Source organism: Mus caroli, unplaced genomic scaffold, assembly GCF_978045245.1.
Source record: "Mus caroli unplaced genomic scaffold, Mus_caroli_1 scaffold_4, whole genome shotgun sequence".
Classification (NCBI taxonomy): domain Eukaryota; kingdom Metazoa; phylum Chordata; class Mammalia; order Rodentia; family Muridae; genus Mus; species Mus caroli.
In genome coordinates this window covers 29,912,384-29,937,538 of record NW_028227259.1, presented here as the reverse complement: position 1 = coordinate 29,937,538, position 25,155 = coordinate 29,912,384, and the positions used below count along the sequence as shown (strand labels likewise).

Sequence of the window (25,155 nt, the reverse complement as noted above, 5' to 3'; positions counted from 1 at the left end):
TTTTTTTTTTTTTTTTGTGCTCATTCACTGCTCTGGCTCCAACAGCATTCCTGTCCCCTCTCCTATACTGGACCCTGAGCACTGGGAAGGAAGTGAGTGTGGTTAAAATCTCAAAATATGAGTCACCCACAGCCAAACAGTGGATCAATCTTGGAGACTCTTATGGAAGAATAGGAGGAAGGATTGTGGGCCTCCAAGGCAATAGGAACTCCACAGGAAGACCAATAGAGTCAGCTAACGTGAATCCTTGGGGCTCTCAGAGTCTAAATCACCAACCAAAGAACATACACAGGCTGGACCTAGGCCTCCTCACTCATATGTAGCAGATGTGCAGCTTGGCCTTCATGTGGGTTCTGAACAACTGGAGCAAAGGCTATCCCAAAAGCTGTCGACTGTATATGGAATATGTTTTACTAGTGGGGCTGCCTTGTCTGGCCTCAGTGGGAAAGGAAGTGCCTAGCCTAGCAGAGACTTAAAGTGCCAGGGTGGAGAGATACTGGGGGGGGGGGTGGTGCTACCTGCTCAGAGAAGAAGGGGAGGGGGGAAGGGGGAAGGACTGTGGGAGGGGGTGAGATGTAAAGTAAATAAAAAATAAAATAAAATAAAAAGCAAAAAAAAAAACCCCTTCAAAGTACAAGATTTTGAAGAGCTAAGAAAAATGATAAATTTAAAAAGTAGGCACATGGAAAAGTCTACCTTCCTATGAGAAAAGTCTGAGTACCTTCCTACATACCTTCTAGTGAGCACATTCACTCACTAGCCCCATGGAGCAGGGGGAAAGCTGGGTTTGACGGGATCTATGGAAAGACCCTGCAAAAGCTGGTGAACATGTGCCACTGTCCCACCATTTCTCCACTCGGTGAAAGAGTACAATAATAATAATAATAATAATAATAATAATAATAATAATAATAAACAAGCCTAGGACCATCATGCCTAGGGGACAGTTAATGCTAATGTGGGCTGAAGTGACTCGTGCAGGCCGGTTTCAGTGACCAGAGTCTGTTTGGGTTGACAAATGGCTTTGCAAGATGGAGCAATTCATCCCAGTTTAATGAGCCTTCTGCTCATTAGTGAATGGAGCATTCATCACCAGCGTATGGGTAACTGTGTGTATGTCATGCTCATGAGGTGAATGCCAGAGGCAGTTTTTACCTGTAGACACAGAGGAAGGCAACAGGATTACCTTAAAACATTTTGATTTAATGAGATCATGTCTTAGGAACACACAAATGATTAGTTCAGCAAGGCTCATAGAAATTTGGTTTCCAGGGGGAAACTTGCTCCCTGAACTTGCTGATCATGCCCAAGTTCAGAATATGTAGCAGACAGCCCAGTATAACCTGCTGGATGAAGTCCTAGAAATATATAGCCATAGGCCAACAAAGATAAGAGTCTCAGTCACGAGAAACTTAAGTTAAGGGTTACTGCTTTCTGTAAGGGCTGGAAGAAACTTTAAATGCAAGGGCATTGAGGTGTACATCCTACTCAGAAGTTTGCCACAGTGCCTGTCAAGGATGCATAGAGAAAGTGAAGTTATCTTGTCTCCTTGTCAAGATTTAGAGGGGCCCACTGCAAGCATCCCTCAGAAGAAGTCATTCTAGTCAATGAGGTTCTATCCCTTCTTGATGGTGACAGTTCCAGGGTGCCCTGGAGTGGATCAGGACGAAGAGAAGATATTTCACCAGGGTTGCTAATGGCATGTCTCTCTAGCATCACACAGTGCCTGTGCTCTGTAAGGCATGTGATGTGAGGCTCGCTTCTGTGGTTCTCCAGTTTGACACCACCCACAGGTGCTCCATTATTATCTGGGTGATCACATGTGCCCGGACAATCTAAGCACCTGATACCTGTCCCCTCTGCAGATGCAGGTACACATTTATTCCCTCAACAAGGCCTAGTGCCTCAGGACCTGCTCCTTGCTGTGTCTGAAAGAGATCCACTTGTATGTGGCAAGTAGTCTATCTTGTGTTGCATCTGTTGACCGCTGATATAAATCTCTACATGGCAGCTAAAAGAGAGGTGAGTGATGGCTCTGGGCAGAACGGTGGGCTCTCAACTTGACTTTTACAAGACAGAGCTTCAAAGGCATTAGCTTCTACTTCATGGATGTGCTTCTTACTTGTGGAACAGGGTCTTATTACTGTGTAGCTCTGGTTGACCTTGAAATTGTGACTGGCCTCCTGAAAGCTGGGAGTAGAGAACTGTGCTACCATGCTGGCAATAGAACTTTCTGGGCTTCATTTTCCTTATCTGAACAGAGGCAAATAGCTGAGTCATCTTAGAAAGGCCCTCATCACTTCTATGAGGGTGTTTTGCTTAGAACAGAGGAGAGTATTGGGAAATACAATCCAGAATGCTCTAAGACCAAGGCTAAACTACATCTGCACATTGCGGCTTAATGACTCCAATGTAGGCACATGGCATGCAGAACCCTACTTATCAGTATCATTTGGGTATGGCTCCATGGGGTACAAAAGGAGGGACAAGAAGTTGCAACTAGAATAGGTGAGAGGTGGCAAGCATGAATACCAGTGACATCTTCTCCAGTGGTCCTGTAAGCCCTTGTAAGTATCACCACCTGCTCAATATCACAGGCAACAGCCATGTCTGGTCCTTCCAAGAGAGCCACAGCATCACCAAGGTGCTCCAGGAAAACTTCTCTCTCCATAGAAAAGAAGACCCATTACCCATGGGGCTGGGACAGCTGCAGAGTAAAAAGCAGGGAAAGGAAAAGAGTGGAGCTGAGACCAGTGGTAAGGAGTGTCCTCCTGAGTCAGGAAACACACATGCTGAGGTGCCTGCTCTATAGGGCCTTTTGGTTGGGCTTTGCTTGCCTGTCCCAGAGACTGAGACTTAGAGTCTTTCTCTGGGATGCTGGGAGGATGGACTCCAGTCTCAGTGGCCTTAAGTGGCTACCTTCTTAGTGCCTCAACTCCAGCTCCTCTGCCCCAGGCTGGTGATCTACCTTCTTCCTGTGGAGTATTAGGTCACTCCAAGTCCTGGCGCCCAGCCTCCAGCCTCTGCAGGTTTTCAGTGATGGCTCACAGGGTTAGGACACTGGCTCAGCTTCCTTCTCCTGTCTCTAGTTTTGGGCATGGTTTCCCTGTCTTATTAGGCTTTCTACATTAGAGATTCTGCAGCTAGACCAAGGTGGGATAGTCAATAAGGGCCACTGAACTGTTGACACTGAAGTTAGGCATTTAATCCAGCTTAATCTGATTTTGCGTGTGACACCAAATGGCATGTAAGTCCTTATGGAGTAATATCTAATGTCCTGAGTGTGAGATGACAACAGTACTGAGGAAACCTGAGACCTCCCTCAGATTTGAATGTGAAGATGCTCCCTTTGAAGCTGGCCCTGAAAATTCAGATACCATCCACAGCCATTTATATGCCATTCTAAGATAGACTGAACTGCAGGGACAGAGGAAGGCCAGCAGTTGCCAAGGGCTGGGGGTGATAGTGATGCTTGCCTACAAGGTCAGCCCAAGGAGGTTTTAAGATCACTAAGGCTTTTCAGGACCCTGATTTGTGGTCTTGGTTATACAGTTTATACAGGTTTTAAAAATCAAAGAACTGGAGCAGACATGAAACTTATCATCTTTAGAAGAGGAAAAAATCCATTTGTACTACATGATATAAAAATATGTCTCTTAGATGAAAGCAAAGATGGCATTCCCAAAGATGGCAGCCCAACAGGTGGGTGGCACCGTGACAATGGTTAGCAGTAGTGGCATGTGCATCTGGTGCATTCTGAGCTGTCAGGATCAGCTGTGAGGTGTTCTTCTCATGAATGGCAATGAGATACTTATCAGCAAAATAGGTCTCTTGTCTTGTGCCTTATCCAAAGCCCATCTGATTACAGAAATTAATAAAGCCCAGAAGCTGCAAGTGTTTCCAGCCATAACAGGCTTTCTGAACAGCATGGGACAAGATTCCCTTCACACTGACTCTCCTGCCCTGGGAAGGGCCATCAGGACTGACATGGACAGTCCTACTGTGTAACTGTGTGTGTGTGCACACAAATGTTCATGGGCATTTGCGTGTGTGTGTGTGTGTGCTGCAAGAATCAGTCAGAGCAAGGTGCCTGCTGGGCTCTGAAGAGTCCTTTGTGTTGTCAGGCTGTTTCTTCTAAGCCAAACTGCTGCTCTCTTCATGACACTAGCAGTACCCTCTTATCAGAGTTCCTCACAATTGGGCATGTGGACTCTAGACATTCCCTTCTGGAAGGAGGAGTGTGGAGGGTCACTGGATTCGTACCTAGTGTCTGTCTGGCACCTCCTTCTTGCCATTTGTCTGAGATTTTGTTCTGTGAGTGATCTCTGGGTTGAGGTGCATAGATGGAAGACTAAAGGAAGTGGACCCCAATAGTATGTCTCTAGAGATCAGTTATTCATTCTGATGAAGACTTTCTAATTCAAATGATTTGGAGTGACCCACAAGCCAGTCAGAAACCCCTTATGCATGTGGGCAAGTCCCATAAACCCACTGGCTCTCCAGGGTTAATTCTGGTAGAAGGAAACTCTGGTTGTCATTATTCTGGGTCATGTGCCTCAGGGGAGGGACTTTAGCAACACTTGGGGTAGAGACACAAGGGGTATGAAACCTTCTCACACCTGTGTGGTCAAGGGAAGGCTCTCTGTTGAAAGGAACTGAGAGGGTGGGGGAGATTCTGAGACTAGTGAATGGTACTAGGGAGTGGAGGAGGCAGAGTGCTGTTGGTGGAAGGCATAATGAGGACAGAGTCTGGCACTGAAAACAGCATAGCATGTGGAAGAGTGGAAGAGTGATGGGCATAGCACTGGACACTCGCTGGGAGAGAGACACAGAAGGCTGTAGCCAGGACCAGTCAGGGAAACTAAAATGAGGAATGGGTCACCTTTTGATACACAGAATGGTCACCCTAAAGAAAATCTGGAGAACTTATGGTGATGTGTGTGCTAAGTCCATGGGGAGGTGAATACAACCCCATTGATGACAGACAAGGGTGGGATGCACCAGGTAGTAGTGATAAGGAGAGATGAGGCATATATGAAAGGCTACAGAGTGGCAGGGATACCCAGGCCAAGGTGGACACAGGCCTAGGCTCAGTCCTGGTAAATGGGTGTTTTCTACTGCATTGATGTTACAGGAAGAAAGGAGGCATTTGAGGTCCTGGGGTGAGTTCCACTGTGCCTGGAGTCACTCCAGGCTGAAAGGAGGCAATGGGAACCTTGAGTCTGGAGCCATAGCTAGAGCACTGCACAGAGGCATGACCTGTTGCCCCATCGCCATGCCAATTATTGTATCTTAAACATTGGAGCACACACAACCTTTGTGTCTGGCTGTCCTTCCTGCATGGTAGGATTGGGCAAGGCCTGAGAGTCAGCATGAAGGAGAGTTCCTTCCAGTTGCTTCTGCCCCCTGCTAGCACTCTGTGCAGGGACTACAGCAGTTGATAAAGTGGATCAGGGACAGTCCATATTTGAGAAGAAAAGCTGACTTCACCTGAAACTGTGAGGAAGATCCACCAACTGTGGACAGAATGGATTCTTGGCTGAGTAGGTGACAGGGGAAAACTGAGCTGTAGACAAGATGCCCAAGGAGCCAAGAGACCTCAGTTCTGCCATGAGGCCATGGGACACAGAGTAAACCACGAATCTAGGGACAAAGAGTCTGCTGGTAGAGTTACTGCTTGCTTCTCTGTAGTGATGGGGAGAGTGCAGAGGTCTGCTGATCCAGCATAGATTATGGTACCAGAGAGATGATCCACAGGGCATGACTCTGTACCATAGCCTCCACCTGTACTGGACATCGCTAGCCTCCTTAAGACACAGTGTCTTCCTCTGTAAATAGGGACAAAAGGACATGACCTAGAGTCAAGAGTCCTGGGTCTCAGCACATAGTGGAGGGGTAGGTGGAGATGGAAAGAAAGATTTGAGTCCATATGTGTCTGTTCTCAGTAGTTTGGCTATGAGGGAGAGGAGGAGAGAACTGTGGGCAGAGACAGAGTGCCTCTGTCTTCAGTCTGCTTCACAATGGAGGGGCTTGAGCACCTTTGAATGTTTGAGGGAGGCAGCTGAGTGGAGAAGTAGCTGGTAACATGGCTGGGAACCCTTGAAGTACGCAGCATAGTCAGGCATATGCAGTAAGAGATTGTGAGGGTCTAGCTCTAGCCATTGCTCTTTGACTACACATAATCTCCAAGTCTATCCCACTGCAGCTGGATATCTATCCATTCCAGTTATGAATTCCAGGCTATCATATTTCCTTTCTCTAAGGTTATAAAAAAATAAAAGGGGGACCATGAGGGGAGAAGTGATCTTAAGAGTGGAGGTAGGACAAAGGCAGGGGATTCATATGACATGGGAGCAGAGAGGCATCTGGGAAAAGAGTGGGGGTCAGCAAGAGGCAATGGGAAGGGGCTAGTGGGGAGAAGAATAGGAACAGGATTTAGTGACAGATGTACATAGACACTATTGTGACCTGTTGCTTTGTATGCTAACTTTAACAATATTAACAATAAAAACTGTTGCTCTCCTTTTGATAATGGGTGTCTCTGGCAGCTGTTAACAGCAGCTAGAAATCATGGAGAATGCAGTGTTGAGAGCAGGGAGGTGAGGTGCCACAGAGTCACAGCCACACCTCAGAATTATTCTTCCTCCCCTTGCTCTGTTCATTCCAAACAATGATGTGTTCCAATGTGTGATTTCTTTATTACATAGCAGACTGTTGGAAGATTTGCAAGCTCATCTCCTTCTCCACCTTCAGTGCAAATCTCTGTGCTCTCAGGTATACACACACACACACACACATACCACAGACACACACAGGCACAGACATACATATGCAGACCAACATACACAGACACACATATACAGACACACAGACACACACACACACACACACACACACACACACACCCCAGAGAGTGAAGCCCTGAAGCCATTTAAGTAGGTACTGTGGATCCCATCAGACTATACCCATCTAGCAGTGGCTGGCAAGGCATTGAGGGGCCCAAGGTGACATGTGATTTAGGGATTGTTCAGGCAAATCAACACTTGCTCAGTCATTTCTAGAAACTCAAAAAATATAGCAAAGGACTTGGTCCAAAGTGTCATCACAACAGCTGCAGCAGTAATGCCTGCCAGGCTGCACCACTCTGGGCATTAGCACGCAGAACCTGCAAGAACATGGCAAAGGGCTCCATCATTCATGCTCAGATTTTTTATAATAAAACTCAGGAATAAAGGAAGCCATAAGGTAAAAACATTGCCTGCTGAAAGATGAAAACCTGCTCTGTGGAGGAACAAATTGAAAGGCACTTGCCATTGATGCCGTGAAGGCCAGAAACTAAAGAATTCATTATCCTTCCTAGGGAACACACCCAGGACTGAGTGGGAACACAAAAGGTTTTTCAAAGTCTGTCTGCTACTACTGAAGTCATTCTAGCTGTCTAGAAGAAAAACAAGCATGTATTCTAGAGCGTTTCTGGCTGTTTAATATCATTATGCTAAATGAACAATATTGTCCTATACCCACAAGGCTTTGGGCAGCTTCTTAAACACTCTGCTAAATCATTTCTGTGATACAATGGGGGTGGGGGCGAATCACAAATGAGGTTTTTCCTAGCCCACCATGTTTTCTAATCCTTTTCAGGACTATGAAAATCTCCAGCCACAAGGTAGAGATAATCATCCACAGTTAAGTGTCCAAGCCCTGATCATTGGTTCAGATGGCCAGGTAGCTTGCTCCATACTAATCAGCCTGGAGTCTCTGCCTGCAATTTGTTGTTAACAGCTCACCCTTAACCACCGTGTGTAGAATGGGAAATAAAGGACAGATATTTTAGGAAGGATTTGAGTCTCTCTGCCCCTTGATACATACATTGATGGTCATTCACAATACAGACAATTAATCGAGCTCTATGTGATATCTGGCCAAGTCACTCAGCAAACCCATGGCTCTCCTCATTTACATTTCTTCAGTTCTTTTGTCACCAATTACACAAGCTTCACTTGTTACACTAGGTCCTGCAGAGTCTCCCTCTAGGCTGGTGGTCTGTAGGAATGATTATGTTATGTGCTCATAGCCATGGTTTGTGTGCCCTGACCCGTCACTGTTCCTCACTTCACAAACACCTGCTGCTTCTATGGCAGATCTTCTAGGAATGCTGACGCCCCCATGTTCTACCTACATAGAGTCCAGACCCTTGGGAAGTCACTCTGCTCCCTTTGAGAACCCTTTCCAGGGTCACCTCCTACAGTGGGACTGTCTCTTAATTCTCTAGTCCCATTTCCCCCTCTGCATGTATTCCCCCAGTAAGGGTCCACCACTTTCAGGAAAGCTGGCTAATACCCATTAGCTCCTTGATCCTTCCCTTCTTGGCTCATTTCTTGTATTATTCACACCACAATGTCTTTGCTCAATATACCACCCATGCATTTATTTTCTAATGATGCCTAAATCCTTCCACCATGTGTGCTCATGCTTTGCCACTTCATATATCTGACCTAGTGATGTCCATGCTTGTTGTCAACACACTACTCACATGTGCTAAGAAATGGAACCATGCTAGATGTTTATCAACAGATGAATGCCAAAATAGATGGTGTGTATGTACCATGGAACTGTTTGGCTACAAAGAAAGTCACGGCATTTTCAGGAAAAGGGATGGAATTGGAGATTATTATGTTAAATGTAGTCCACCAGACTCAAAAGGACAAACACCATGTGTTTTCATTCATGCAAGATCCTAGATTTTAACACACACACTCACTCACACACACACACACACACACACACACACACACACGTGCACGTTTGTGTGTGAAGTAGAGTAGAGGTCATGAAACTAGAAAGATGAACATGAGAGCAGAGGGGAAAATGTGGGTATGGATGAATGCAGTTCCAGGAAGTCCTATAGGCGACTCCTCTTCTCCAGAGAAGCAGGAGAGTCACTTAAAGGCAATCTCCCCACCTCTCATTGCAAGGGATGCTGGGTAATCAAGATTAGCTGAGCAGGCTAAGCACTTACTGTGGGTATGGACTGTTAAGTCCTCATTTGGGAAACATGCAAGACCAATGTTAGCCATGGTAGAAAGAAATACTGTACAAGGAGTTCATTTAACAGGGGGTATGTTGGCTTCGGCAGTCTTTTTCTGTCGCTGTCTCTGTCTCTCTGTCTCTCTGTCTCTCTGTCTCTCTGTCTCTCCGTCTCTCCGTCTCTCCGTCTCTCCGTCTCTCTGTCTCTCCGTCTCTCTGTCTCTATGTCTCTGTCTCTCTCTGTCTCTGTCTCTCTCTCTGTGTATATGTGTGTTTGTGTGTATTTGTACATGAATACGGTGTGCAAAGAGGCTAGAAGAGGGAGTCAGTAAAGGGTTGAGTTGGATCCCCTGGAGCTAGAGTTATAGATAGTTTTATAACTATCATGTGATGTGGGTGCTAAGAACCAAACTCAGCTCCTCTGAGAGTACAGTATGCATTCATAGCCACTGAACAATCTCTCCAGTCCTCATGTTCTTAAAAAATGACAATGATTATATATATATATATATATATATATATATATATAATGATTATATACATACATATATACATACATACATACCCCAAATCAAAGATGTGCATGGAAGGCCATGGAATTTAGATGGAATTAATTTCACCATATATGTTGAATCAGGTCCATCTATATTTGAGTACCTTCCAGCTTTATATAAATAATATATTTCAAATTCCTCCAGATGGTAAAATTGGCTACATTAACTAACAAAGTGCAGGAAAAAGACAGTTTTTTTTTCTTGAATAGGAAATTTGTTTCACTCCTGTAATGAACAGCTCAGCATCAAAATGTCTTTCCCCTGGAGCAGGATGAGTTTTCTTTCTTTCTTTCTTTCTTTCTTTCTTTCTTTCTTTCTTTCTTTCTTTCTTTCTTTCTTTCTTTTATGTTTCAAAAGGGACTTTCTAACCTTTATTGCAATAAGGACAACAGTAATAGCCTAATCATACATGACAAATAACAATGTCCAGATATTAGTTACATATAGGAACCTTCATATAGACAGACAGCTAATTGTCTACATTGGATATGTTTAGGTTCTCCTGAGAATTAAGGCAAATGCCATCCTGTAAAGTAGGAGTTAACTATTACAGGAAATTCACAATGAACCACAGAGGATACATAAATTTTTTAGAAACAAGCAACGACAAGCTGTACATACCCTCTCTCCTATGATGAAGAAACTACAGAGGATGCCCTCTTCCTCTGAGGAAGCTTATGTGGCACCACTGCTCTTCCATGGAGGAAGCTGTACACAACACACCATGTGCGCTGAGCAGAAAGCTGTAGTTGGCACCTCACACTTCTCTGTCCTCTGAGGAGAAAGCTTACACAGCACCATCTTCCCTCTGAGAAGGAAGCTCTACACAGCTTCTTTCTGAGGCAGAAGCTGTGAATGGTACCTCACAGCCTGACGAAGCTCTACAGGACACCTCTGCTCTCTGAGGAAAGTGTTTATATCACACCAGGTCTCATCTGAGGGAGAGCTGTGCTCAGCACGCCACATGCTCTGAGGAGGGAGAAGGATAGAATAGCTTACTTCTCTTCCCTCTGAGGAAGAAGTCATACAAGGTTCTTCTCACTCCTCTTCCCAGAGGAAGAGACTGTACAGGATGCCTCTGCTGTGGGAAGGAAGCTTACACAGCACATCTTCCCTGTGAGGGCAAAAGTGTCTGACACATCTCCTTCCTCCTCCTTCCTCCTCTGAGCCTCTCTAGTCTGAGGAGGGCAGCTGTGTACCTCATGATGCTCTGAGGTGGGAGATAACCATGGTACCTTGCACCACCCCCTGAGACAGACCCTCTTAGGGGCAAGGGATCTTTTAACTTCCTGTACCATCACCAGCATCTGTGATCCAACTGAGAAAAGTGGAGATGATCAAATATCTGTTACTTGGCTAAAAACCAGCATAGGAAATATTTTAAGAAGTGGAGAATCAAGATTGTCTCCCAGGAAGGACAATTACCTGGAGCTGTTCAAACCTCACAGGTCAATTTCCAGCTTCTGTGCCAGTGCCCACAGGGCTTGTTGGAGATGGCTGGGAGACATATGGCTTGGTAATGACCTTGGCTATGAGTCTAAGTCATCTTTACAAACTACAACCTGCACATAGATTAGCAAAGCCTTGCTTGCTCCCCCAGCTGGCTGGGGCCATTGGTAAGAATGAACATAAACTATGGGGCTGTTTTTGGTGATTTTTCCCTTCTGAGTGCATAACACAAAATTCTTTACGAAAGGAACCAGCAAACTCAAGGAAAGCTATTGTAAATCTATTGCTAAATTTTAGATTTGGGTAGTAAAATTATCACATACAAAAATTGTTTTTTCATTGGGATTCTCAAAAGAACTCTAGTCCTGAGGGTCTATACTGCATCTGTATTATACTGATCATGAATAAACACCAACAGTGAGACACTGGGCACAGGAGACACAGGACAAAGGGACACTGCCTATTAAATCAGTGTTAGGCTCCTCCCATGCCACTTATTGAACCTGCGTGGTATCCAGGCATGTTTGTTGTTAACCCATATTGGTTTGCAAATGACCTCAGAGTCACTAATGAATAACTGATCTCCCTTCTTCAGTAAACATGAATGTCTTCCCTCTGGACCTACTCAGTCCAGAAGAAAAACAAATCCTTGCCATGAAAGCATCTGAAAAAGAGTGAAGGGTTTTCCTGACATCCTTCCCTGAACAGAGTATACAAGACCATGTTGAACTCATTCTTTCCTGCTTCTGTGACTTCTTGGTGCTTGGGGGGGGCATGTGAGAAAGAAGGTCAAGGAGATACAGCTGCAAGGGGCTAGCTCCATAATGGCTTCAGAGACTTGTCAATCCACACTTCTTGGGATGGGCTTGACCTACTATCTAGCTTCTGGCAAATGATTTGTGCTAACATGGAGTGGGGGCATCCACAATGGATCAGAAATACTGCCTGGCACCGATGCTGTCAATACTCTTCTTGCTTGCTGCTCTGAGGGACAAGCCACTGCATTTTAGACTATCTTTGGGGAGATACTGAGGACATTCTATGTCCCAGAGTCTATGAATGAACCTTCAGTCCACAGAAACTGAGCCATATAAAGATCTATGTAAAGGAACTTGGGAAAGACCATTCCTCACCAGAGTCTGAAGGTGAGTTTGCAGCCCAGATGATGATGATGATGATGATGATGGTGGTGGTGGTGGTGGTGGTGGTGGTGGTGGTGGTGGTGATGGTTTTTGAGATTGGGTCCTGATCTTCTATAACTCATTATGCAACTCAGTGCTTGCATAATAACAAAGTTTATTGGAGAGAGGAGATGAGTTATTTATTAATGATTCTGACGTAGTATGCAAAGCAACCTGGTTAAACAAACTCCCTGCCCGGATTCCACAAAGACTTAATAAATGGATGGAAAGAACCTAACACAGATCTTCATAGGTAGTGTTTCTCTGTCTTGCTGTCTCACGGTTGTTGTATGCTTATGTTCAGTATAATAAGGATGCTACACAGACCCTCAGAACTATAGTCCTGGACTCATGGCAGTCCTCCTGCCTCAGCCTCTCAAGTTCTGGGATTACAGGTCTGTGCCACCATACTCTGCCATGACACAATGACTCTGACCTCAGCTATATAAAAGTCTCAAAGTCAACAGATCGAGCTAACCTGAGCCTTTGTCTTTGACCCACAGAAACCAGAGATAATGGATGCTGTTGGTTTAAGCCGCTGACTGTTGGGTCTCTCTTTACTGTATCAGCGACTGAGAGATGGGGCTTTTTTTTTTTTTTTTTTTTTTTTTTTTTTAGACAAAATGCTATTTGGGACAGGCTGCTGTCCAGGAGCTTTAAAAGAAGCACTTTTCATTATCATCTTTAAACATGAAAGTCAAATTATTTACAAATATTCAGGGCTTTCACAGAACGTATTATCAAAGGAAGAATCTTTTGCAGACCTAAATTTTCTTTCCTCTCACAAACATATCTATATTTTGAAATGATCTAAGATATTACAGCTTCAATTATTTTTCACTTCTGCAGTGTTTAGGATATGTGCCATGACGTCAGCTGCTCTCTGCGTGAAGGGAAGCACCAATGAAGCATGTTTGTTTTAAAGCAGTTTTTACTTATTGGAGGTTGTATAACTTTCAAACTACAAATTAAAAGCTACTGCTTTCCTGACATAGCTTTCTCCAAAAGGAGTGTCCTAAGAAATGACATGAAGTTCTTTTTGTCTCTGAAACAGAACTAATGTACAAACACTAGCTCTTTGAGTCAGGGATAACATTTAGGGAAGAGATAAGATGGTAAGAATTGGAAATAGATACACTTTGTCGCTAGGATCACTTGCATAGAAACTCCATCCCCCATCTTCCAGGCACACTGCTCATGGATCCACAGATACTTTACATCTGGAAAACTGGAAAAACATGACTGAGTTTATTCTCTCTCACAGACACTTGATGACTCATACTTTTTATGGGGATGTAGGCATGGAGTCCCAATTCTAACCTCTTCGTACCTGATGTCTGTTGTGAGGGGGATGGGTTTCCCAATGGAGTGAGACAGAATATGTCAACCATACTAGGCAGGCCTCATGTTTGGCTTTAGATGACCAAGAAAAAATGGACCCCCATGTTTTTGTGTGTGCATTTTTGTTTTGTGTTTTCCTGAGAGAGAGTATGTATGAAGTTGGGTAGATGGGGTGGTGAGAGAGATTTGGGAGATGAGTAGGGGGAAGAAATGCAATCAGTTATGTTGTATGGAAAAATAATAAAAACACTATGTTAAAAATAAAAAACACCCTGTCTGAAAATGCTGTGTGCCCCCTGAGGATACTAAACCTTTCAAAGTAAGTCGTAGTGAGGAAGCAACAGTTCTCAGGTTTCCTCATGAGTTCTTTTATATTATTAGTAAATTAATCATTATATTATTAACCTAACCCTCTTAGTAATAATTGCTAATCCCAGTTTAGGAAGTCTTGCTCTATCCTAACTCAAGACTTTCCTCTTCAAAGCACCTCCTTTTCTAGAAAATTTTACAAGTTTGTTCATCTGGTTAAGAGGTCCAGCTTCATACCTCCCATCAGATGGACAGGCAGGAATCCATGTGTACCCCTTTCATGATTCCTTCAGAAGCAGAGGGGATTCTGGGAATCTGTGCTTACAATGACAGCTGACTGGGAAGGGTCACATCAAGGGTCTCAATTGTAGCCAGCATTTCACACGGTAGAAACTCATGTTGGGCAAAATCATCTTTACCAAATGACTGTCAGTTTTGATGGGATCCCAGGGTGGCCTTTCAAAAGGAGTCTTGGGGAAGAGGAGAGAAGTTGGTAGAGCATCATTCTGTGCACACATACAGGGAACCGATCAGAAGGGTACTCCTGCCAAGTGAGCACCCAAAAGAATGTTCTCTCAGAACCTTCTGAGGAGCAAATACACAAGCCTTTGCTTTGAAGGATTCTGGGGTGAGACATGCTGGACCCCACTGTTGTTAATGTAGTGATCCCACTGTAGTTAATGTAGTGTCCTGCTATTAGTGTAGTGACCCCACTGTTGTTAATCTAGTGATCCCACTGCTATTGTAGTGACCCCACTGCTGTTAATCTAGTGATCCCACTGCTATTGTAGTGACCCCACTGCTGTTAATCTAGTGATCCCACTGTTGTTAATGTAGTGATCCCACTGTTAGTGTAGTGACCCCACTGTTGTTAATCTAGCGATCCCACTGTTGTGAGTATAGTGATCCCGCTGTTGGCTGATGTTGATGTTGATCCCACTGTTGTTAATGTAGTGATCCCACTGTTGGCTGACACAGTCATTATACAATTAAAGACAACTTTAGCCTGGAGCTGCAGATCCAGAGTCCTTCAGGTACCCCTCTGCACTAACTCCATCTCTGAACGTTTTGAGGAACAGTGAAGGGAGCTCAGATTGTCATGATCTGTGCATGTCCTGCTCTGCTGCTCAAAGCTCAAGGCGGCCTGTTGAGGGCTGGGTGAAATATGTAAGATGGTGCCCAGGTGAAAACTCTCTCAAATAGACCCACATGCTCAATTGTCCCAGTGAATTTAGAGGGAGAAAATGAACACTCTTGGATAGCAGAAAAATTAAGATTGAGACAGAAAGCAATGCCCTTCTCATGCCAGGTTCACTATAGAGCCTCTCTGAGCATAGACCTCTCAGGGGCTCTTACCCCATGGGAAACACTAATGAGATCTCAGGGGACCTGGAGACCAGTGAGCTAGAAGGTGCTGGAAAAGAGAACAAGCTAGCTAGGGGTTGGACATGTAGGCAGCTACTCAAACCCAGGGTCAGATTTTAACAGAAAGTTCCAGCAAGATTTTAGGGGGTAGGAAGCTCACAGAACACTAACAAAGAGAATATATAGAAGGAAAATTGACACAGCTTTCATCAGGCCTGGCATGGCCAGGGAGTGCAGACAGAGCCCACTGACTGCTGCTTTTTGTTTTAGGGCTAAATTGATCATTTCACCTGGAGATTGGGAATAAAAGCACAATGGATATCTCCAGGAGACTCATCTCCACAGACCAGGCCAGGAAACAACCCTTAAAAGGAGCCATTGTGTTTCCTACCAAGAAAAATTGTATTTCTCTCCCTCTCCTCTCCTCTCCTCTCCTCTCCTCTCCTCTCCTCTCCTCTCCTCTCCTCTCCTCTCCTCTCCTCTCCTCTCCTCTTCTCTCCTCTCCTCTATGTGGTGGTATGGCTCACGAAAGCAGATGTCCCAGGGATGCCAAGTGTCTCAGGGGTTTGGATCATGGGGAAGATGCATATAGGAGGCACTCTCAGAAGGCAACGGAACAGAGATTCCTCCACAGATGGGCAAGGGTCAGACTCACCGGCTCCACATTGTAGGAGAACAGCACATACTCTTTATCTGGGGATATTTCATATCTGATGGCTCTCAAGGATTCCTAAAGGAAAAAGAAAGAAAGAGATCAGAATTTACAAGAGTTACAATTTTGACTCCTATAGAGATTCTGGTGCTAGTCTCAAAATCTTCCACTAAAAGAAGTAAAACAGTGAACCAGCAAAATTAAGTATAGCTATAGCTTTACTTAGTTAGCCAATCAAACGATAGTAAATTGATGCTCTTAAAAATCCCATTTGTGCTTCTCAGCCCTTTGGTATTCCTCACTTGAGAATTCTTTGTTTAGCTCTGTACTCCATTCATTTTTAATGGGGTTATTTGAATTTCTGGAGTCCAGCTTCCTGAGCTCTTTATATATATTGGATATTAGTCCCTTATCAGATTTAGGATTGGTAAAACTCCTTTCCCAATCTGTTGGTGGCCTTTTTGTCTTATTGACAGTGTCCTTGGCCTTACAGAAACTTTGCAATTCCATGGCCATTGCTGTTCTGTTTAGGAATTTTTCCCCAGTGCCAATATCTTCAAGGCTTTTCCCCACTTTCTCCTCTATAAATTTCAGTGTCTCTGGTTTTATGTGGAGTTCTTTGATCCACTTAGACTTGAGCTTTGTACAAGGAGATAAGAATGGATCAATTCAAATTCTTCTACATGATAACCACCAGTTGTGCCAGCACCATTTGTTGAAAATGCTGTCTTTTTTCCACTGGATGGTTTTAGCTCCCTTGTCAAAGATCAAGTGACCATAGGTGTGTGAATTCATTTCTGGGTCTTCAATTCTATTGCATTGATCTACCTGTCTGTCCAGAACTAACGAGTACCCCCAGAGCTCATGTCTCCTTCTGCATATGTAGCAGAAGATGGCCTAGTTGGCCATCAATGGGAAGAGAGGCCCCTTCGTATTGCAAACTTTATATGTCCCAGTACAGGGGAATGCCAGAGCCAAGAAGCAGGAGTGGGTGGGTAGGGGAGCAGGGCGGGGCGAGGGTATAAGGAACTTTCAGGATAGCATTTGAAATGTAAGTAAAGAAAATATCTAATTAAAAAAAAATCCTGTTTGTGTGTTATTTGAAGTTTCAACAGGAAGGTCCTGGTTGTGTATGCTGAAGCAAATCAATAGAAACACAAAAAACAAGCATCATTTTCCTGTAAGACCCTTTGTCTCTCAATGCTTAGTTGGTATCTTTTTCTTTCTTTTATTTTGAAGCGTATGCTAAGCAGAGTTGTTCCTAAAACAAGCAGATTCTACACTCCACTCTGTCCCTTGTCTTTTTCCTGTTGTGGGAATCTTCAGGAGTCAACCCACAGAGGGTATGCTTGTTGTTCTGCCAAATTCCTTTGCCAAATGACTGTCCCTGTGAATATGTGCATCAGCAACTTACCCTGCCCTCTGCACTTGTACACATTCTGGCTCCAACCCCCTGCCCCTGAAGGCCTGCATCATCTGCCTGGTATTCATCACTCCATAGTGTGGCAGTGACCCCTTAGAGACTCTTGAGCCATGCCATTGAAGGTGATGTCATGTTAGGCATCTCTGTGTCTCTTCAGCTTCTTCTTGTGCAAGGAGTGCTTTGCTTGGATTTTCATTCTTTGTGCTCATTGTATTACCTTTGTATGTCTTCATTCACACCTTACTAAAGGCAGGGTGGCTCTCATTCCAGTGCTCTCATCAGAACACCAAACCAGCACACACTGGCTCTTCTCCTCTAGGAGAACCCTAGCTTCTCATGTCTTTGTGTCCACATGTTCATCAACTGATCAAGATGTAATATGTGTAGCCTGTTTCTATTTCAAGAATCCTTACTGATTAGACATGGCCGAGCTATTAGCACTGAGCTCCTCTCTAGCAGCACTATAATAGCACACAAAGCCAAGCCTGCAACCACATTTACTCCACTGGGGACATGCACCACAACTTTCAAGTCTCATGAGCGCTAGACCTGGGGAACCCTGTAAATGCAAGATCACCCACAAATAAATATGTTGCAAAGAGTGCTCTTCAGTCCACAGGGGTTGGAGTGGGGGGAGCAGCTGTTCACAGTATGAAAGCTGAGTAAGCAGACTGTTCTGTGCTCCATCTCAGCTGACATACCAATGCAGGACCAGTGCAGGATGGCTCAAATGTGCTCCTGCCATGATGGAAATGCATCTAATGTTCTGAGAGTGTAATCCAGCTGGGCACAGTAAGCCTTATTACATGGAGAATCTCAGAACAAGAAGCTGTAAACAGGGGAACGACAACACAGCCACTCCCATCAGCTGTAACTAAGAGCAGTGCCACACACTAAAGCCTCCGGCCTTGCGTCTCTGTGGATGGGGGCAAGTAAGTGGTTTTTTAGGGTAAGGATTTAAGGTCTAGAGAGATGATGAATGGTACTTTAAAAAAAAGTTCAACAGATTTTGAAACATCATTTTCCACAAATGGCATCTATATCCCACTATGGATATGTGGATACCGCTTCACCCTCCTCTGAAGTAGTTTGTAGTGATCTTCCCTTATTTGACCATTGTAAGTGTAGGTTGAGGCTCCTCTGGTAGTTTAGTTCCTAGGCACATTTACTCTTTGCTCCCTATGGTAGAGGTAATACTGGCCTTGTCCTCATACAACTAAGCAGCCAAATCTGCCTGAGCAGTCTATGCTCTGTCATTCCCATGCTTGCTCCTAAACTCCTGCATCCCACTCCAAATACCTGCATCAAGCTCCTTACCTCTTGCATTCTACCCCAAATGCCTGCATTCACCCCCTAAACTCCTGCATCTAACCTTAATACTCAGCCTAAATTGCTCTTCTATGAGTTCTCAGGGTGTTGTTTTAGTAAATGTCATAGTTCAGCTGTCACCATACTAGATAACCTATCCTTCCCTTCTCTGCACAATACTGTCTGCACTTGGCTTCTGGCACATACACACATGCATGCACATGTGTGCACATACTCACACGTATTCATGCCTCCCACCTATTTTGTACCCAGTAGGTCCTGAAACTGAAGGAGGGAGGCATTGCTAGCTTGCTGAACTGTAAAGGTGAGGCAGTCAGACTTTGCCCCTTTGTTTGGTGGCCACAGAGTCTCTGTCAGTGATGTCATCTGCCTGCTCATTAGTACTTTGCTCTGAGATTTTGTAATGAATGTGTTTTGGGTTCTTATGATACCTTTCATCTATATACAAAGTAATTTTGTTGTTTTGTTCTTTTTAGTCTGTCAATATGATAAATGATATTGTTTTCTCTTCAGATGGGAAGTCAACCTTATGTTTCCAGAATAAATTATACCCAACCATGATGTATTATCTCCTGCATATATTTTTGAGCTTCATGTAGCCTTGTTACATTGAAGATTTCTGCATCTGTGAGCATGAGGAAGACTGCTTTCTAGTAGTATATTGGTTGGATTTTCATCTTAAACTGCTGCTGACTACTAAATGAACTAGGGGAGCATTATTTCTTCATCCTCTGATATTTGTTCAGTCTTTCTCCCTTTTCTGTTGCTATAACAAAGGGTCTGAGACAAAACAATTTACAGAGAGTAACAGCTGATTTGCTTCATAGTTTTACAATCTAGGAAGTCTGAGAAGCACAGGCATGTGGTGAGGTCTGTCTGTCTGTACCATGACACTGAAATAGAAGCATGGATAGCACTCAGGAGTATCTTTCCTTGTTACAGAGCCACTCATTGCCATTATAGGCCAGTTACCCAAAGCCTCACCCACCCTTGATTATGACAGAGATGTTACACCTCCTTATTCACATAATGGCGTGACTCTAACTAAGGAAGTGAAAGATCTGTAAAATAAAAACTTCAAGTCTCTGAAGAAAGAAATTATAGAAGATCTCAGAAGATGGAAAGATCTCCCATGCTCATGGATTGGCAGGATCAACATTGTAAAAATGGCTATCTTGCCAAAAGCAATCTACAGATTCAATGCAATCCCCATCAAAATTCCAACTCAATTCTTCAACGAATTAGAAAGTGCAATCTGCAAATTCATCTGGAATAACAAAAAACCTAGGATAGCAAAAACTCTCCTCAAGGATAAAAGAACCTCTGGTGGAATCACCATGCCGGACCTAAAGCTCTACTACAGAGCAATTGTGATAAAAACTGCATGGTACTGGTATAGTGACAGACAAATAGACCAATGGAATAGAATTGAAGACCCAGAAATGAATCCACACACCTATGGTCACTTGATCTTCGACAAGGGAGCTAAAAACATCCAGTGGAAGAAAGACAGCATTTTCAACAAATGGTGCTGGCACAACTGGTTGTTAACATGTAGAAGAATGCGAATCGATCCATTCCTATCTCCTTGTACTAAGGTCAAGTCTAAGTGGATCAAGGAACTTCACATAAAACCAGAGACACTGAAACTTATAGAGGAGAAAGTGGGGAAAAGCCTTGAAGATATGGGCACAGGGGAAAAATTCCTGAATCGAACAGTAATGGCTTGTGCTGTAAGATCGAGAATTGACAAGTGGGACCTCATGAAACTACAAAGCTTCTGCAAGGCTAAAGACACCATCAATAAGACAAAAAAACCACCAACAGATTGGGAAAGGATCTTCACCTATCCTAAATCAGATAAGGGACTAATATCCAATATATATAAAGAACTCAAGAAGGTGGACTCCAGAAAGTCAAATAACCCCATTAAAAAATGGGGCTCAGAACTGAACAAAGAATTCTCACCTGAGGAATACCGAATGGCAGAGAAGCACCTGAAAAAATGTTCAACATCCTTAATCATCAGGGAAATGCAAATCAAAACAACCCTGAGATTCCACCTCACACCAGTCAGAATGGCTAAGATCAAAAATTCAGGTGACAGCAGATGCTGGCGAGGATGTGGAGAAAGTGGAACACTCCTCCATTGTTGGTGGGATTGCAAGCTTGTACAACCACTCTGGAAATCAGTCTGGCGGTTCCTCAGAAAATTGGACATAGTACTACCGGAGGATCCAGCAATACCTCTCCTGGGCATATATCCAGAAGATGTCCCAACCGGTAAAAAGGACACATGCTCCACTATGTTCATAGCAGCCCTATTTATAATAGCCAGAAGCTGGAAAGAACCCAGATGTCCCTCAACAGAGGAATGGATACAGAAATTATGGTACATTTACACAATGGAGTACTATTCAGCTATTAAAAAGAATGAATTCATGAAATTCCTAGCCAAATGGATGGACCTGGAGGGCATCATCTTGAGTGAAGTAACACAATCACAAAAGATCTCACACAATATGTATTCATTGATAAGTGGATATTAGCCCAAAACTTAGGATACCCAAGATATAAGATACAATTTGATAAACGCATGAAACTCAAGAAGAATGAAGACCAAAGTGTGGACATTGTGCACCTTCTTAGAATTGGGAACAAAACACCCAGGGAAGGAGTTACAGAGACAAAGTTCGTAGCTGTGATGAAAGGATGGACCATTTAGAGACTGCTGTATCCAGGGATCCGTCCCATAATCAGCTTCTAAACGCTGGCACCATTGCATACACTAGTAAGATCTTGCTGAAAGGACCCAAATATAGCTGTCTCTTGTGAGACGATGCCGGGGCCTAGCAAACACAGGAGTGGATGTTCACAGTCAGCTATTGGATGTATCACAGGGCTCCCAATGGAGAAGCTAGAGAAAGTACCCAAGGAGCTAAAGGGATCTGCAACCCTATTGTTGGAACAACATGATGTACTAACCAGAACCCTGGAGCTCTTGTCTCTAGCTGCATATGTATCGAAAGATGACCTAGTCGGCCATCAATGGAAAGAGAGGCCCATTGGACTTGCAAACTTTATATGCCCCAATATAGGGGAATGCCAGGGCCAAAAGAATGGGAATGGGTGGGTAGGGAAGTGGGGGGCGCTATGGGGGACTTTTGGGATAGTATTGGAAATGTAATTGAGGAAAATATGTAATAAAAATATTAAAAAAAAAATAAAAAAAAAATAAACAGAAAAAAAAAAGAATTTGGAAGCTGGTTTTCTGATACAAGAACTTGGGAGGATGTATTTACAACATAGTATAACTTCAAATAAAACTGATGTCATCTCTTCTTTAAATATTCAGAAGCCCTTTAAGCCTTACATTTTCTATGTTTAGCAGAAAAGATTTCTTCAATTCATGATAGCCATTAGGAGCTGTCTCAGTTACCTTTTCACTGTTGTGATATGACACCATAATCACGGAAACTTTGCAAAGAAAATTTATTTGGGTTTACAGTTTCAGAGGATTAGAGTCGATGAGCATCATGGCAGGGAGCTTGGCAGTGGACAGATAGTCATGGTTCTGGAGCAGTAGTTGAGAGTTTGTATCAACTGCTAAGGTCTGTCAAAACAGGGTAAGCTAGTCCTTCATAATTCCTGCTTCACTTAAGGTCTGTTGGATGGTTCTGGGCCAGAAGGATGGTTCTAGACCAGAGGACAGATTTTTCAAAATTATAAGGAATAATGGGGACTCTCCAGGCAGTCATTTGTCTCTACAATTGTATAAAATTTGAAAGCTATGCCTTTATGCTCTCTACATATTCAGGTAATATTTAATTCCTTCTCAGATCTTTGACAGGGTTGAAGACTAATTATAGTCTCATAATTGAACTTAAGTTGTTTAGCATTAAGGAAGATATTCTGGATTTAAAAGGATGGATTTCAGATAGTCATACAAGTAAAACTCAAATATAATTGAGATACAGAATTATAAATTCTTTAAGTTAGTATAGATAATAGAATACAAAATTGCCAAATATGATGAACTGTACGTTATGCATCTATATCATCCATTATAACTTACATACTTGTTATAACTATGTTCAATGTATACCGGAGAGAAAAGAGCCTTTTTAATTGGACAAAAAAGGAGAAATGTAGTTGCTTGTATTTTATTAATTTGCACAAGAGGTTCTCCACATAGCTTTTGGGAACCTGCCCCCAGTTATTTCTGATTGGTAAATAAAGATGTCAGCAGAGAATGGCTGGGGAGGAGCTAGAGAGGCAGGATGTTAGGGTTTCTGGGCTTCAGACCATGAAAAGAGACAGCATGCCTGAGGAGTGTGCAAAGCAGAGAGACAGCTTCCACGTAAAGGAGCTGGGAGAGCATGGCCCAAAGGGCTGCTAAATTGGGCCAGGAGCAGCCAAGAAGGAACATAGAAATTAGTTAAATAATAACTTGGAGTTATTAGTGGGAAGAAGATTTTAATAACATGGAGTCTAGGCAGCTTCCCAGCTATTGACCTGCATAAGGCATATTAAATATAAAGGCTGTGTATGTGTGTGTTTCATTTGGGAGCATAAACCATTGAGGTGGAAAGCAACCACACACTGGACTTTATTAAAAATTTAATACTACAGATTGTGAGTTTAGAAAGACTGTGATTTGCATCCATTTATGCCATTTTCTATGTGGAAGTTTGAGAATTTCTTAAATAACATTTGTTCCCACCTTGTGTCCAATGAGAACATTCAAAGGAGTAACAATACAACCTGAATACAACAAGGATACAAAGCTGGTGTTGCCATTGATCTGACCATGATATCTTTAGTGTACTTTCAATATAGGTTAGCAGTTCTCTACTTGTGGGTCATGATCTCCACAGGGGTTACATATCACATAGCCTACATATCAGGCATTTAGACTACAATTCATAACAGTAGCAAAATTAGTTATAAAAGTAGTAATGAAATAATTTTATGGTTGGGGTCACTACAACATGAGAAACTGTATTAAAGGGTCAAACATTAGGAATGTTGAAAATCACTGCCATAGGTAGAAAAGCACATGTTAGTATAGATGTGGGTACTTTGTAGCTACCTCTGGTGCTCAGTTTTATATATGAGGTTATGCTTTGAGTCAGAAATGTTTCCCAGAGGCCGTCTGTGTTTTGAATGCTTGTTCTCCAGCTTCAGGATATAGGATGTGGTTGGAAGTAGGCTACTGTGGGATGTCCTTTGGTGCTTTTTCCAAGTTCTACTGTTATTTGCTTCTTGATCTATCATGACACGGGCTGCTTCTACTGCAAGCTTTCACCACTCCAAAGGGAGTGTTATCTCCATGCCTTATGTCATGATGGATTGAACCAAAGCAGAGCCTTCTTAAATTTTCTTAAAAATGCCTCTCTCGGGTGTTTTCCACTATCTATAGGCAGTTAATGGTTGATGAGGAAGGGAGAGACTTTTTTTAGTGGTGTAGCCACTGGCAAGATACTCATGTCCTTTCAGTTAACCTTTTACCCATAGTTAGTCCTGTAAATAACCCTAATGAAACGGTTCATCAAACAACAAAACCCCCAAAGCTTTGAAAATCAGCAGGGAATGAGTTGCTTAGTGGAGGGGGATCAGCATGAGTGAGAGGGGACAAAAGAGACCAATGGAGCTGAATATGATGAAATAAATTATATAAACATATGGAAATGGCATGAGAACCTTTATTATATATATAATTAATATGTGTTAATAAAAACTTAAATGTTTAACTAAGGTTTTATCAGGGTTCTAATGAGCATCATATTAGAGTTTGGTGTCAGTGTTCAGAGAACTGACCTTTCGATATTATCTTTAAAAGTTTTCAAATCTTTAACAAGATTTTATGATCTGTCTTACTCAAAGCTTTGCCCTATTGAAGTGGTATAAATAGATGGAAAACTGTGTAAGACAGTAGGATCTTCCTAACTGCCTAAAGATAGTGGCAGGGGAGCAAAATCTTTGCTGTTTTTAGAACAATTTTTTTGTGTGTGTGTGAAACCCACAAAGAGAGAAGTAAAGTATGTGATGAGGTTGGTAGAAAGCATACATTGATGGGTTTCCTGACTCACAGGAGGTCATACATGTAATTCAGTTGAACACCTGTCAAACTCAGAGGGACAACTGCATTGCCCTCATCAATGAGGAAGGAGGCTTGTGGACTGGCAGGCTTCTGAGCTTGCCTCTGCCCCCCTTTTCATCTAAAATCATCTTGAGGTCACTGCAGTGAATGGCAGGGGGAACACAAGGTTTGGTAGCCAATTAGCAGGTTGGGAGGGAGGCTGGCTGTCTACCACCAGAGCCTGTTCTGATAGCTTTGTCTGAGTCTTCTCTGACCTGGGGAATGCCTGGGCCTCTACTGCTGCATATATATGTAGTCTTTAGGCTAAGTTGTATGTTCTGCCGCTTGTTTATTCCTGAGCACATTTAGTGACCTCCAGGAGCAGGCCTTAGCATATGATGGTGCCCCTTTGCACAACCAAGTCACAACCATGGTTCTGCAGT

General features: G+C 43.2%; 1 protein-coding gene across 4 annotated transcripts in view; it reads right to left on the bottom strand.

Annotated features, from left to right (window-relative positions):
• Dpp6 (dipeptidyl peptidase like 6) overlaps positions 1–25,155 on the bottom strand; it is an 830,048-nt gene that overhangs the window by 268,367 nt on the left and 536,526 nt on the right. For all 4 annotated transcript variants that reach the window (XM_021163979.2, XM_021163976.2, XM_021163978.3 and 1 more), the window contains exon 5: positions 15,882–15,956. In XM_021163979.2, the coding sequence (XP_021019638.1) occupies positions 15,882–15,956 (75 nt within the window). The remainder of the gene's footprint in view (positions 1–15,881; positions 15,957–25,155) is intronic.